Source organism: Etheostoma spectabile, chromosome 11 (genome assembly GCF_008692095.1).
Source record: "Etheostoma spectabile isolate EspeVRDwgs_2016 chromosome 11, UIUC_Espe_1.0, whole genome shotgun sequence".
In the NCBI taxonomy this organism is placed as follows: Eukaryota; Metazoa; Chordata; class Actinopteri; order Perciformes; family Percidae; genus Etheostoma; species Etheostoma spectabile.
This window is the reverse complement of record NC_045743.1, coordinates 18,194,605-18,208,983: the sequence shown is the minus strand read 5'-3', so window position 1 is coordinate 18,208,983 and position 14,379 is coordinate 18,194,605. Positions and strand designations below refer to the sequence as shown.

General features: G+C 39.7%; 1 protein-coding gene across 1 annotated transcript in view; it reads left to right on the top strand.

The window, feature by feature from the left end:
* hibch (3-hydroxyisobutyryl-CoA hydrolase) overlaps window positions 1-14,379 on the top strand; it is a 25,684-nt gene that overhangs the window by 6,754 nt on the left and 4,551 nt on the right. Inside the window, exons 7-8 of the mRNA XM_032529648.1 lie at window positions 6,811-6,889; window positions 13,522-13,667. Coding sequence (XP_032385539.1) covers window positions 6,811-6,889; window positions 13,522-13,667 — 225 coding nt within the window. The remainder of the gene's footprint in view (window positions 1-6,810; window positions 6,890-13,521; window positions 13,668-14,379) is intronic.

Here is a 14,379-nt window from a genome sequence, read left to right as displayed (position 1 = left end):
TTTATTATGTTGATAATAATATTGGAGGGAAAGTGAAACCCAAAAGTGTTGCCTTGATACTGTCATGCATAAGACATTTTTTCTGTCCTGGACTCGGTCTTGACTCGGACTCAGACCTTTCTGGACTCGGTCTTGACTTGGACTCGACTAGTCCTGGTTTTGGACTTGTCTTGGACTCAACAAAGGTGGTCTTGACTACAGCCCTGATATACATACACGCACACGGTAATAAGGTGTACATAAAAAAACGGTTGCATCGATAATTGGTTTAGAATCGAATCGTTGGCGTCTGAACCGGAGTCGAATCGTGAGGTGCCCAGGGATTCCCCCCCCCCCCAATCTCATCTCACGCACATCATTAATCGCTCTCCAAGTTTCAAATCCCTAGAATTAAGGTCTGGGAATGCTGGAGTGTCATTAGTCTGTGTCCTCTGGGTGCAGCTGAGCAGACACAGTGTCTCTCTGTCTTTTAAGCGTGTTTGAGTTTGCTTAAGGGCGGCACTAATTTATGGTAAATGTATTTGTTTTTTATAGCCAAAGGTTTTTTATTGTTGTTATTATTATTACTGTTATATTTATACTGTATTCCTTTTTTTTTTTCCTCTATACTGTATTCTTCTTGCTAAAACAGGTGCTGGAAATTTCAATTTCCTTGCGGGAGTCATCCCAAAAATATTAATAAAGATTATAAACGATTAGTTTCATTATCAATTAGCTTGCCAATTAATCGATTACTCATTTGATCTATGACCTGTCGGAAAATAGTGGAAGATGTTTCAAAATTTAAAGTCCAATGTGATATTTTTTAAGATCTCATTTTGTCCAAAACTCAAAGGTGTTCAGTTTATTATGATATAAAAAAAGAAAAGTACAGGAAATCTCCAAATGTTAGAGGCTAAAAACTGCATTTTTACCTTAAATTGTAATCAATTACCAACTAATTGGTGATTATTCTTCTATCGATCGACTCACCAATTAGTTGACTCATCGTTGTTTTTAAGATTTCCAACCTGTACGTAGTCACAGAGTTCGCTCCTCCCATCCAGAACACACTGTTTGTAACAGGCGTAGCTGCCCAATTGTCCCGAGCCAAACGATTGTAATGTCTTTCCTCTGGGGAGCAGAGCTCTTGTTCTGCTAATGTCCACATTATTGAATAAAAAGAGCGTGAGAGCCAGATAAAGACCTCAGGGCAGATTTGGATCCCTGCTGTAAGGTTATAAGCAGCCAGAGCCTGTGCAGAGCTTGTTTTGGAAGTGAATATGTCGTGCAAGAGTGATGTGAAAAGTCCTTTTCAAACAGACACCACTTCCTTTTAAGTGTTTAGACCTGTTATCTGTCACTTGTGTTGCTTCACAAAGCGTTACAGTATTATTAGGGAGAGGTAGCGAGATTGAGCCTGGAGAGCTGAGGTGCGTACCACCCCACCTGTTCTATGAGTATTTAGTTAGTATCCAGTAAACCAAATATCATGATGAGGGCTTCATGAAGCCCTCCATATTCTTAGCCAAACTCTCCCCGCCAGGTTGTAAATTTTGCAGCCTATTCTGTTTGTAAGCACTAGCTATAAACACGCTCGTCTGCCCACTTTTGCTCATTTCCACCGTTTACATCAGGATCTGGAGACATGGTCTTATAAGGGGGTCGGTGGTACCACACCAGCACGTGACCCTGTTCCACTGCTTTTATGGTAAAACTCTCATGACCCCTCATTCCTCTGGGTGCATCCAGCTATCCAGACTGTTTATTCTTTTTCCCCTTACTTTCTCTCAGTGCAAAAAAATGTTATTTCTACACAAAATGGCGGATATGATGTACAAGTGCACTCCATTTTTCATGACTAAGAGGGATGTTTGAAATGTTACCATATACAACTCTCAATGGCAAGTATCAATTAACATTATGAAACAAATAAGTGGTTTAAAAAAAAAACACTTATTACAGTAAAATATGTAAATGAGCAGATTATGTCATGCGGTACCTTAGAAAAAGAAAATCCATTATTATGAAATGTTTTTATTTTCATAGTAACAGGGTTTTATTTGGAATTCATTTCTACTTCAGAATGTGCAATTATTACTGGGACACAACCTATAATTACAGCAATGTGGAGATCATTTTAATTGTGTCATAGTCATAGAAAAAGCACAGGTGTTACCAGTAACAATAAAGATGGCTTTGTTCTATCTTCTAAGTGTCCCAGTAGACTTTTCTTTATTAATCCTTTTGGGATGACTCCTGCAAGGAAATTGAAATTTTCAGCATCCGTTTTAGAAGGGAAAGAGGAATAAAGATAACAAAAAAGCAGTAATAATAATAATGAAAACAATAAGAACATTCGTCAATCAAAAGAAATAAAAAGACATTAACCATAAATAAATTATCAGTTGAAAGTGTCCAGTGTTGAATCAAGTGTTAAAGTGTAAAGTGTGTGTGTGTGTGTGTGTGTGTGTGTGTGTGTGTGTGTGTGTGTGTGTGTGTGTGTGTGTGTGTGGGTGTGTGGTGTGTGTGTGTGGTGTGTTGTGTGTGTGGTGTGTGTGTGTGTGTGTGTGTGTGTGGTGTGTGTGTGTGTGTGTGTGTGTGTGTGTGGTGTGTGTGTGTGTGTTGTGTGTGTGTGGTGTGTGTGTGTGTGTGTGTGTGTGTGTGTGTGTGTGGTGTGTGGGTGTGTGTGTGGGTGTGTGGTGTGTTGTGTGTGTGTGTGTGTGTGTGTGTGTGGTTGAAAACTGAAAACGCCTCATTCAGCCATCATTAATTCCATCATTAGCTTCTGTAACTTAATGCAATCCCCTGATTTAACCTTGTTAGTCTTTCTAAAATAAATGAAATGTGTTCTGTTGCACCCATATTTTTAGATAAATGAGCCTTTACTTGATGTTTAAGCTACAATTAAATTGTTTAGCAGACAAAACAACTACACAGCTCCCATTATAATGTAACAGTGTAGTGCGTGTGTACTTTTGCCATCATAACTTTCATAGTCTATCCATTAGGGCCGGGTATTGTCAATGATATTACAAAGTGACTTAGGAACATTTTAGTTACAGTACCAATTTAGCTTGGGTATGAAAGAGATTTGTACAAAAAGTATCAGTGTTTACAATAACCCTTGTGTTCTCCTTCAGGTCAAATTTGACCCGTTTTAAGAAGTCTGGGTTTTTTAACCACAATGCCCAAATATAACATGGATGCATGAATGTCCGTTTTACATTCATTGAACTTTGGGTGTTTTATTTAATTTTTTTTCATTTGAAAAACTTGTTTAAATGGTTTTAAAACCGTATCCTGACTGGACTTTGACATTTGATCTTAACTATTATTTGTCAAAATAATTAATCATTTCTGCCTTTTGAACTATAAAGTCAAAACATGTCATATTAATTAGGTTTATTGACCATGAATTTAAAACCAAAACCTTTAAAAAAAAAAAGTGACAAAAACGTTTTTAAGAGTGTCAAAAGCATAAAAACTATAAAACGTTCACCTGGATGGACTACAAGTTTATGGTCAAAGGGAAGACAACACAAGGGTTAAGAACTGACCCCAAAGCAGTTACATTAATGTTATTTTCATTTAACATGAACAAACTACAGCAGTCAATAAAGTGGAGTTATACAAATTAGAAAATCCTTTATTTTTTTTTATCCCAGCCCTACTATCCATTGCATTCACACTCCCTTCTAGTGGCATTTCATTGCAGTCATTTTGGAGCTCCACACACAGACACTAGAGTTTCACAGTTCACTAGTTTGACATTCAACCAATGAAATACAAATCTTTACACAATTTCTATCTCCTAATATGCTGCTAGGTTGTGGGGTTAAAGGCCTTGAGTTCCACTCTTTAAAGCCAACTTGATTTGTGAGAAAATGAACTTGAGTGTCTTTGTCTCTGAGCCAGAAGTGTTAACGTGTTGCCAAAGCAACGGTCCTCATGTAGTTCGTGTTTTAAGCTTTCAGAAATCCCAGTCTGTCTCTCTTGTTTTTTGTATTGTGGGATCTGATTCTGTCAGAAGGTAAACCACTCGAGGCAGAGGTCTGTTTAGTCTCCAGTGATCAGATATTTTAAATTACATGGGGTCAGTTGGTCACACCGCCTTAAGGCGAGCCCTGATGCACTCCTCTCTGACTCTTCACTTCATCTTTCTTGCTGTTCGCTAAGAGCAAGGTGAAGACAGGTTGTCAACTGTAATCACACTTTTCCCCAATGGTTGGCACTGATTCATCCCTGCAACCAAAGTTGCCTACGACCTTTCTAACAGAAGCTCACTGGCAAAATGTGTAGTAGTTAATTTTAGCTAGCTGGAACGCTATTGTTTTTTTTTTGCGTTGTCTCAGGCTGCTATTTGGCTGGTCGCATAGGGACGCCGTTATGAAATGGAAAAGTTGGACATGACACTTTGAATGTCCCGGGAGAAAACCCATGAAGATTGGATATTTGTGAGACGCTCCCATAGCCTAGAAAAGCTGTAAATGTGTGTGAGGTCATCTCAGGATAAAGCCTGAGACACAAATACACATGTATTGTGTAGGCTGCACCGAATTGAAGCAGACTAGAAATAGAGAAGTGTTACTCAGCATATGTCATATTCAGCTGTACAAGCAGATTTACTCAAGATTTGTTCAAAATAATTGCAGTCCAACACCACTAACATCATGAATCATATATTTGATAGAAGTGATATTTCTACGTGGCAAATAATGAACTAGTCGGTGTTATAAAAACATACCAGCCCAACAGTCATGAGATGCATTCTGTTTAATTGAATCTATAATTGAAAGGGGCATGTTCAAAATAATAGCAGTGTTGTGTTCAATTAGTGAGGTGATTGATTCTGTGAAGAAACAGGTGTCAGTTATGGCCCATATTGAAGGAAGGAAGCAATGCATGCTGGTTATAGTGCATTTCACACTGAAATACTCAGCAAAATGGGTCGTTCCAGACGTTGCTCTGAGGAACAGTGGACTTTGATTAAAAAGTTGATTGGAGAGTGGAAAATATATAAAGAAGGGCAGAAAATGATAGGCTGCTCAGCCAAAATGATTTCAAATGCCTTGAGATGGCATCCGAAGTCTGAACAACGTGGTGAATAATGGTCAGCTACCATTCAAACGGATGGAAGAATAGACAAAATGGAGAAGGCTCGACCAATGATCAGCTCCAGGAAAATCAAAGAAGACCTAAAGTTACCTGTGAGTACTTGTACGATCAGAAGTAGAAGGCTGTGTGAAGCAAAGCTGTCAGCTAGATGTTTCTCATACTGTGGTGTTGGGCCTATTTATCCCATACCAGGGATCATGGTACATGGTGTGACATCTAAATACTGTTTCTGAGGCCAAACCCACTAAAGCAGAGGAATTGTGGGATGTAGCTCAATGTTCCTGGGCTGGGATACCGGTTCACAGGTGACTCCATGCAACACAGATGTGAAGCAGTTCTCAGAAATAACGGTTATGCAACTAAATATTAGTGCAGGGATTCAAAGTAAAGCAAATCCTTGAGACATGTTTCAGTTTATACAGTAAATATTGTAAGGATTTTGAGCATTATTCACTTTTTGAACACACCGATGGAATGAATCACCAGTATCATCCCAGCCTGTAGTTCATGGGGATGTCAGGGGATTTACCTGATGACCTTGCAGAGCCAATCACCACCAGTCAGTATAGCCGAGGACATATTGGATTTTTAGCTGACCTGACCAGTAAATTACTATGCTCCTCAGGATGGATGGATAGATAGATAGATAGATAGATAGATAGATAGTTATTTAATAATCCCAGACAATACTTATAAACAAAAACTTAAATAAAAAGCAGGGGATTTCTATACTGTACATGTACACATGTATGGTAGACATAAAATGCTAATTATAACTTAAGGTCACAGTGCAGATGTGGGTCAGATAGGGGTCTAATCACAACATAGGTCTCTGTCTGTGAATGATGACTTCAACAATGACAAATCTTCCAGAATACTGAAGGTCAGTGAAGTGATTACTTTATACTGTTGGACCGTCCCTTCTAGAAAAAACATAATGTATCATCAGGGTGTGGGGTTTTGTGTGGTGTGGGTGTGGGTGTGGGTGTGGGGTGGGTGGGGGGTGTGGGTGGGTGTGGGTGACCTTGTTATTAATCTGGAGTTTTCCGTCGTTTTCACCCCTAAAAAGATGGTTAAAGCTGTATGCGACAACAAATGTAGTTTAAACCACGCGTGACATTGAGCTTAGAGCCCCTTTAAAAAAAATTAAACGGTACGATGGTTAAAGTTTAAATGATTCTTTCAATCATTTTGTATTTTATCATAACTGACCTACATGGTCATTTACCTGTCACAGTCCGACAGGACAATACACCTGTCTGTGTAGCGACATGTTTTCTTCATAGAAGTCAAGAATGTATGCAAGGGGATATTGTTTCCATGGTTACTCATAATTTACAACACAGAGTCTAACTGTACTGAAAATGTCCTCTGGCCAACACTGCTCATTAGTCCTCATATCTCCCTGCTGGGAGACACAACACACACACACAACACACACACACACACACACACACACACACACACACACACACACACACACACACACACACACAACACATCACACTCCCACTAATGCAAGGTCAGCCTCATTTACTTTATTTTTGTCAGGACTTTCCATCTCAAACTTCAGCTCAGTGCTTCAATTATTGATGTTTTCTTCATGCCCTGTTTACCTCCCCTGTGTATTCCTCGGCCTCTGTTTTCCCCTCTTTCCATCATATCTTTATATCATGTTTTTGTTTTGCTAACCTTGTTCTCCTCCACCTGCAGGGCGTAGGTCTGTCAGTTCATGGACGGTTTCGAGTGGCCACTGAGAAGACGCTGTTTGCCATGCCAGAGACCGCCATTGGTAAGACTGTCCAGCTGCACTAGCTGCTGTTTTCCTTGAGGGAGGGGTGGGCGTGGGGCTGGGGGTGTGGGTGGTCATGGGTTGGTCCACATCAGTGTGAGCAGGTATCTAGACCATTCCTTATGTAGGAGCAGGGATTTCAGTTGCAGACCCAGCTGGATCCAATTCAAACAGTAAGCATTTAGAGACGTGAGGTGAAGCTGTGAAAGAATACACAGACGGACTAGATGATAGATCAGTTGGATTCAGCGCAGCAAATAATAGATGACCTCATGCTGATAAAAATGGGCGTGAAGCAGTCGTTTCCAAGGGCAGGAAGTCTCGTTTGCCAAAAAATATGTTTACACAGTGACTCCTTCCTTGCAACTTACACGAATGATCATGAAGATTTTCCCAAAAAATCTCTGTTACTATCCATCACCGCCTGAGGTAACACAATGGTGATTGAACCTAGTGCCCACGTAGTGCAGATCAAATATCATTATATTTTTGACCATTCAATACCCCAACGATATTGTAGTGTTGACTATTGGTGCTTTCACAAAGTATTTACCCAATAAGATGTTTTATAAATAATCATCAGTGATGTGAATATAATGTCTAAGTGGGTAAAGGCAAATAACAGAACAGTTACAGCAGTCTGATGAGTTCAGGAAATGACATGACTTTACTGTAATTCAGCCTTTAAAACCAGGATAAGACAACACTTAAGGCATATTACGATATTATATCCCAAATCTAAGACGATATCTAGTCTCATATCGATATAATATTGATATACTGCCCAGCTCTAGGCCCATGGGGATGTCATTAGTTGTGTGCGTATTTAGTTTTTAATAAAACTGTCGGACAAATCAAAATTTTGATCTGATGATGGAGCTAGATAGAATAAGAGTAGAATTATAATTAGTAAATAGATCAACAGAGTTGATGCAGTTACTTCTGTAGGAAACATAAAATATCTGAACCAAATTTTATTGGCAATCTATCCAATAGTCGTTTCACTGTTATCCACCAATTCCAACTTTATGCTGGCACAAGAGAAAGTTTCAGGATGTCAACATGTCATTTTCATCAAAGTCAAAGTAAGAAGGATTAATGATCCAATCCTAACAGGGACCTTAAATATCTGTACAGGTTTTAATGGCAGCCCAATGTTTTTCTGGAGATATTGCAGTCTAGTCCAAGGTATTTGATTGACCCAGTGACATTGCCATATCCCTGGAGCCATGCCACCAGCGGGCCTAAAAATCATGGCACCCAATGGTCTTTGCCACTTAGGACAGTGTGTGTCTTCTGATTTGGAGAGTTGGGCTTTTTCAAAATTCAGTTTTTCATTGTTTATTGACCTTGAATAGTATCGTGTCGTCTTGATATAATCACATTGCTTTTGTTTTACAAAGTCCTGCTGTCCAAAGTGATAATTCCAAGCAAGCTGTTGCTATAAACTAACACAATGAATGTTTATTGCACCAAACACAAGCACAATCAGTGTATTTAGATGTGATTTAGCATACATTTGACATATTTTGATATGGATTGATATAGTATATTTATTGATAACTTGATATTGATTCAGATTATATGATATCATACCCTTTGACAAGGTGACAATGACAACATAAACGCATATAAAGCCATGACCACAGGACTAGCGCTAGACCGATTCTATCGGCCGGACGATTTATCGGGCCGATATTTGCGTTTTTATTTGTTGTTGCCCGATACGCGGCTGCTGCGTCTGCCGATTGTTTTTTCCCGGCGTTATTTACAGACAGGCGTCCCCGGGCAGCTCTGTGTTGCTGGAGCCGCTTTTACAGTTCACGTGCAGACCGTGCACTGCCCCTTAAATCACAAATCAGGCACTTAATTTCAATGGCTATTTTTCTGGTTTATTGTTTTCTTAAATGATTTAAATGTGTTGACACAAGACATTTAGTGATGGTCTGATTAAATCTGTCTTATGATATGTCAGCAAGCAACGCGTCACCAAGGCTGTGTTGTAGATGTTGATGAAAGCCTTTTACCCTTCCACAGTTAATTATATGCTGCTCCATACGATGCACGTTGCACACACCTGTATCGGTCATCGGCTAAGGCTGATAAAAAAAACAAATCGGTATCGGCTCTAAAAAAATCCATATCGGTCGATCCCTACACAGGACACACAGTGGATGTTTTTATTTTGTCTGACTATTTTACCAGGACAAGTAATTAAACAATTATCAAAAGGGAAGAGATGGGATACAAAAGTCTTTAGTTTTTAAATAAATCAAGGCTCATGAAATTCAAATGTTCAAATTTGCCTAATTTGATACCACCAGAAATATTCAATGACACGTAATGCAGTTACATCCGTACCTACATAGCTTGTAGCATGTGGAAATCGAGAACTTCTCCCTGCCAGAGTACTAAGCTTTAGTTTGCTTTTTAGCTAATTGAGCGTGTAGACAGATGGCCGTCTCTCGAGGCACTGAGGAGATTAGTAACAAATCTCTAACAACTAACAAATTACATCTGACATTGGCATAAACTAGCTGGTTGCAACTTAAACCCAGATGGCTCATTCTATAATTGTGAATGAACGTAATTCTTTATGAATTATTTACAAATTATTCTTCTCTCCTTCTTTCTTTACACGCCAACAGCAATACATAACTTATGGTCTTAATAGAAAGAGTGAAAAAAGTCCATCATCTGTATCTGCTGTCATCCAATTAAAATGCCCACCAACCACTGCCTTGCGGTCCACTTGAAAAGAACCAATGAAATGCCTCCTTGCCCCGTGCGTCCTCTACCCCTCCCGTGGATGAGCCTGACGTCACCGCATTACTTACAGTAGTTTGTTTTTAACATTTGTTATGGTAATATTAGATATTTTCTGACTGGTGAATGAGAAATGACGTGAAATTGGACTGTTTTCTCGGCTCTGCTCTGAACCAGCGAGGCAGCAGTGCTAGCAGTACTAGTGTGGGCGGAGCCCAGAGGAGATGCTAATTTAAAATCTCGTTAGCTTTTTAACATTACCAACCCTGCCTATAACATTCATGTTGTCTTTGGGTCAAATTAACCCATTTTCAGATAAAAAAAAAAAAGATTTGTCTCAAAAAATGGGCCGTCAAAATAAGTGATGAAAATGTTGACGGGAAGACAAATCAAGGGCCAGCAACTCTGGATTTCTACGAAGTAAAATCACTGTTTTGTCAAAGGAGTCTGTTGGTTTAGAAAAGAGCATACAGTATGTAACGGCTTCAGTTTCCCGCCGTGATGGGCTGTCTGACAACAAGGTAAGGAGTGGAAAATACTCTAAAGCTTTTTATCTGTTGTCGGTTTTTGTTTTGTTTTTTGTTGTTTTTGGCATATTCTGTTTTGATGTTTTTTGGGTATTTATTATGCTTTTTTTCCTATGTTGTTATCTATAATTGTACAGCACTTTGGGACAGTAGTGATTGATTGTAAATGTGCTATAGAAATAAACGTTGACCTTGACCTTGACCTAAATTGAGGAATTTATACTTAAACCTATATTGACTTTTTTAGTTGGGCCTTTTTTAGCTGTCTAAAATGTCTTTAGCTGCTGCCCCCGTCCACAGCAGTACCAGGCTTAGCTTCTGGGTCAGTACTCCTGTCTACTTCTCCAAACTGGGGGTGTGCCAACCGCCATCTAAGATCAAGATCACGATCAACTTTATTGTCCCCTGAGGGAAATTTGTCTAGGGCATCAGTGCTACATAAGGCTGCTGTAAACATCAATAACACCTAGACTTACCCTCACATACAACATACAATCCACCCTACATTACGTTACACTGCACAAGTATCAATGACCCCCCCCCCCCCCCGTTCATAATGATTACCAAGCCAATAAAACCTGAATAATAAAAACAGATAATTCTTTGTAATTGCACTAGAGCACGTATAGAAGAAAACAACATGACAGAAACAAAGCACAACCGCCTGTATTCTATATAACAAAATCTCATGAAGATCTGGTTAATAATACAAATTAAACTAAACTAAAATTAGACTATGATTAAAAACAACTAAATAAAGTGCCGTAAGTGCTTCAAGCTATTTTGTCCCGAGCCGATTGTTTATTTGGGAGCGCTATGGAAGTTGGAACGAAGGACAGCCCATCGCGAGTACTTTTACATCTGCTAGCTCTGCTAGGGGTTTCCCCGAAGCTACTCCTGTAGCTAACACACTGCTAACACACTGACAACTCTTCATTTTCTGATAAATCGACTATGCATTCACTCCCTCGCGCATGCTTACTTCCAAGGACACTCGTGCATCCTCTATTAGACGCGTGTTTTTTTGGCTACAGCGCCACCTACTGGTGAAAGTGGCTGATCTTATTTTTTTTCTCCAAGGTCCCTGCGGGGATTTTGACCTGTCCTGAAAATGGCAACCCCCTACCATACACGGTTTAGGCTGTAGTATCAGTTTGAGGCGGAGATGAATAATAAAGAATCTTAGGTAAACCAATAGGGTTCCACAGCTCCGCCGGATCTGTGAACCGTGTTGCCTTGCAAACACGGACCCCCAAAAAATCCTAGTGGAACCAAGGCTAATCAATTAAAAACGCCCTGCTGAGACAGATTATTTCATGTTTCTTAACATTATTGACATGTTTTCCCACATCTCACATGTCATCTCATGAAGGCCAGATGGACGAATGGAAAAGCTCTGATCTATTGTCCCCCTCTGGTTTTCATCATGTTATCAGGGCTTCTCTTGCCCTTTAAAGAACCCCGGCTATGATTTATGTATGACCCCCCTTCCTTCAGACCCCCGCCACTACCAACAACGCTTCATAATTCAGCAGCCACCCTCATGTTGGACCCATTGGTGAAAAAAAAAAAATCATATTTACTCCCCCATAATAACTGTTTTTATGCCTCTGCACCGTCGGCAGCTGTGGCTTTATGTTGTCAGGTTGTCCGTCCGTCCGTCCATCACTCCCACTCTTTTAAACACAATATCTCAAGACCACTGGAGGGAATCTATCCAAATTTATTCCACCAATGTGCTCTGGGATGCAAAGATGAATTGAAAAAGGAAGCTGTATGGTTGGATACTGAATCTGTGATGTAATCTCCAAACGCTGATGATTGCTCAGATTGTCTTTGCTGCTGGGTTGAAGATGTGTGTGAAGCATCCACCCTTTGCTAAAGAATACAATTAAAACCTTTTTTTTTTTTTTGTAATAATGTCTTCAAAGTCTTCACTACGTATATATTATATGAGTCAAACATGAACTGCAACTTGACTGGTTGGGTTAGGCATATAATCGCAAGGTGGTGATTCCAGGTAAAAATGTATTACACTTTCATAACTACACACACTTCACACATCGCACTCATTCCTTTATCTTTCAGTCACACACACACGGACACACGGACACACACACACTCTCTCGTACCGTCACTACGCTCACGTGTCAGAGTTGTCCCTTTCTGTGGCAGGATTAACACATTAAACCCAGCACTGCTAGCTTTCTGAACATCAGACATAATCTGTGATATTAATGATATTACATATCCAGCTGTGAATCAGGTCAACTCATCTAATCTCCCCTCCCCCCCTTCACCTCATGGCACGATATAAAAGCTGTCAGAAAACCAACTGTGACCAATGGGATCTCCTTTCCTGTCAGAAACAAAGAAATCAAACTGAAACATGATTGTGACCACAGACCAAACTCTGTACGGATTATGGCTGTGTATTTTTCATAAGCGTAATTGCTCGTAAGCCGCGTGTTTACCTTTTTTGTAGTGCAGCAATCATTTGTTTTGTTGATGGCTGAACTTAATCACGCTGGATGTAAATCACATTTGTGTCAGATGGAAATATACATTCTAGGAACACAAAAAGACAAAAAGAAAGGTATTACTTCACCTAAAAGAAAGAGGGGTACCCCTAAAGTAATAACCCTGTTACAGACAGAGAAAACCACACTGATCCAGAGGTGTAACCAATGTTCTACGATTGGTCATCATGGTCTTTTGTATCCTTCAAGTTATTAAAATGACCCCAAATTTGGACTTTCTTCCCAATACTCTTTCTGACAAAACCATCAAGACATTTGGTCTGAAGGAACCTGTGATGTTTTCATTTGTTTTCTGATGTTTTGTAGTTCAAAGGATTGATTAATGATGACGATTAATTGATTTAAAGAGATGGTTAGAAATAACCATTAGTTCCACTCTAAGCTGGCTTATGTAAATTGGTGCGTGTGTTGTACACTTCATTACAGACATATGCCGCTCTTATTTTCTTCATTGTATGTGCCTTCTTATTTTTACTTTTTATATTGTTTACTTGAATGTTATGTTTGTCTGTGGACCTAATTGGTAAAATATGTCTTGTCTCCACCGTGGGATACAGGGAAACGTAATTTCGATCTCTTTGTATGTCTTGACATGTGAAGAAATTGACAATAAAGCAGACTTTGACTTTGACTTTGATGTCAGTCAATAACAGATGCTAAAATTTATTTACATGCTTAGGCACATTTGGGCATTTGACAGGGTGAACTGGTCCGTGACAGATTGTCACATTGCTACATGAAGTTCCTGTGTATTGATACTGTACAAGAATGTGCCTATTGTTGTGTTTTATTTTGACAGGGCTTTTCCCTGACGTGGGAGGTGGCCATTTCCTGCCGAGGCTCCGAGGGAAGCTGGGACTGTTTTTGGCCTTGACGGGCTTCCGTCTCAAGGGGCGTGACGTGCAGAGGGCTGGAGTTGCCACTCATTTCGTCGAGTCTAAGAAGGTACGATAATTCGAGTTAGTAGATCACAATGAATACCCCCACAAAATAAATTTTACATTTCATTTTTTTATTCTAAACAGAAAGGCTGGGTACCAAACTTTGTTACTTTTTAGGCACCGACCGCATTTCGTCTTTAGTATTGAGTATTGAAAAAAAGCCTCGTCATTCAGTACCCAATTTCAATCCCTAAGGGGCGAATCTCATCCTCGTCAGCCAGCCAATCAGCATGCAGCATGCTTCTACCCAGATCTAATGTTTAGGATTGGCAGTCTAATGTTACACGGTGTAGAGACACGCAGGAACAACTCTACGTTACACAGAGACGGGCTGATGTTTATTGTGTATTTTTCGAGGCTTGAGTACAGTGTTTGTCACACAGGTGTAAAGGAGCAGAAAAAATATTTTTGTTAAAATGGATTTTTATGAAATTGGTATGGGGGAAAAAAGTATCATTCAGGAGCCGGTATCAAAGTCACAGTTTCTGTAAATATCTTGGAATGATACCCAAACCTTACTGACCAGCCAATAAAAGCATCCTGTTATGAAGGAATAATGTTAAATGAAACTGATACAAGACTGCAGACAGAAACTCGACAAGCCACACAACCAAGATTTTCTCCATTATGCTGCTTTCAGTTGGTTATCTAATGTACTTGACGGCCCATGCTCTATGTGCGTGTGAGCAGCGTGGTGGAGGGGGACGCGGTGAGGG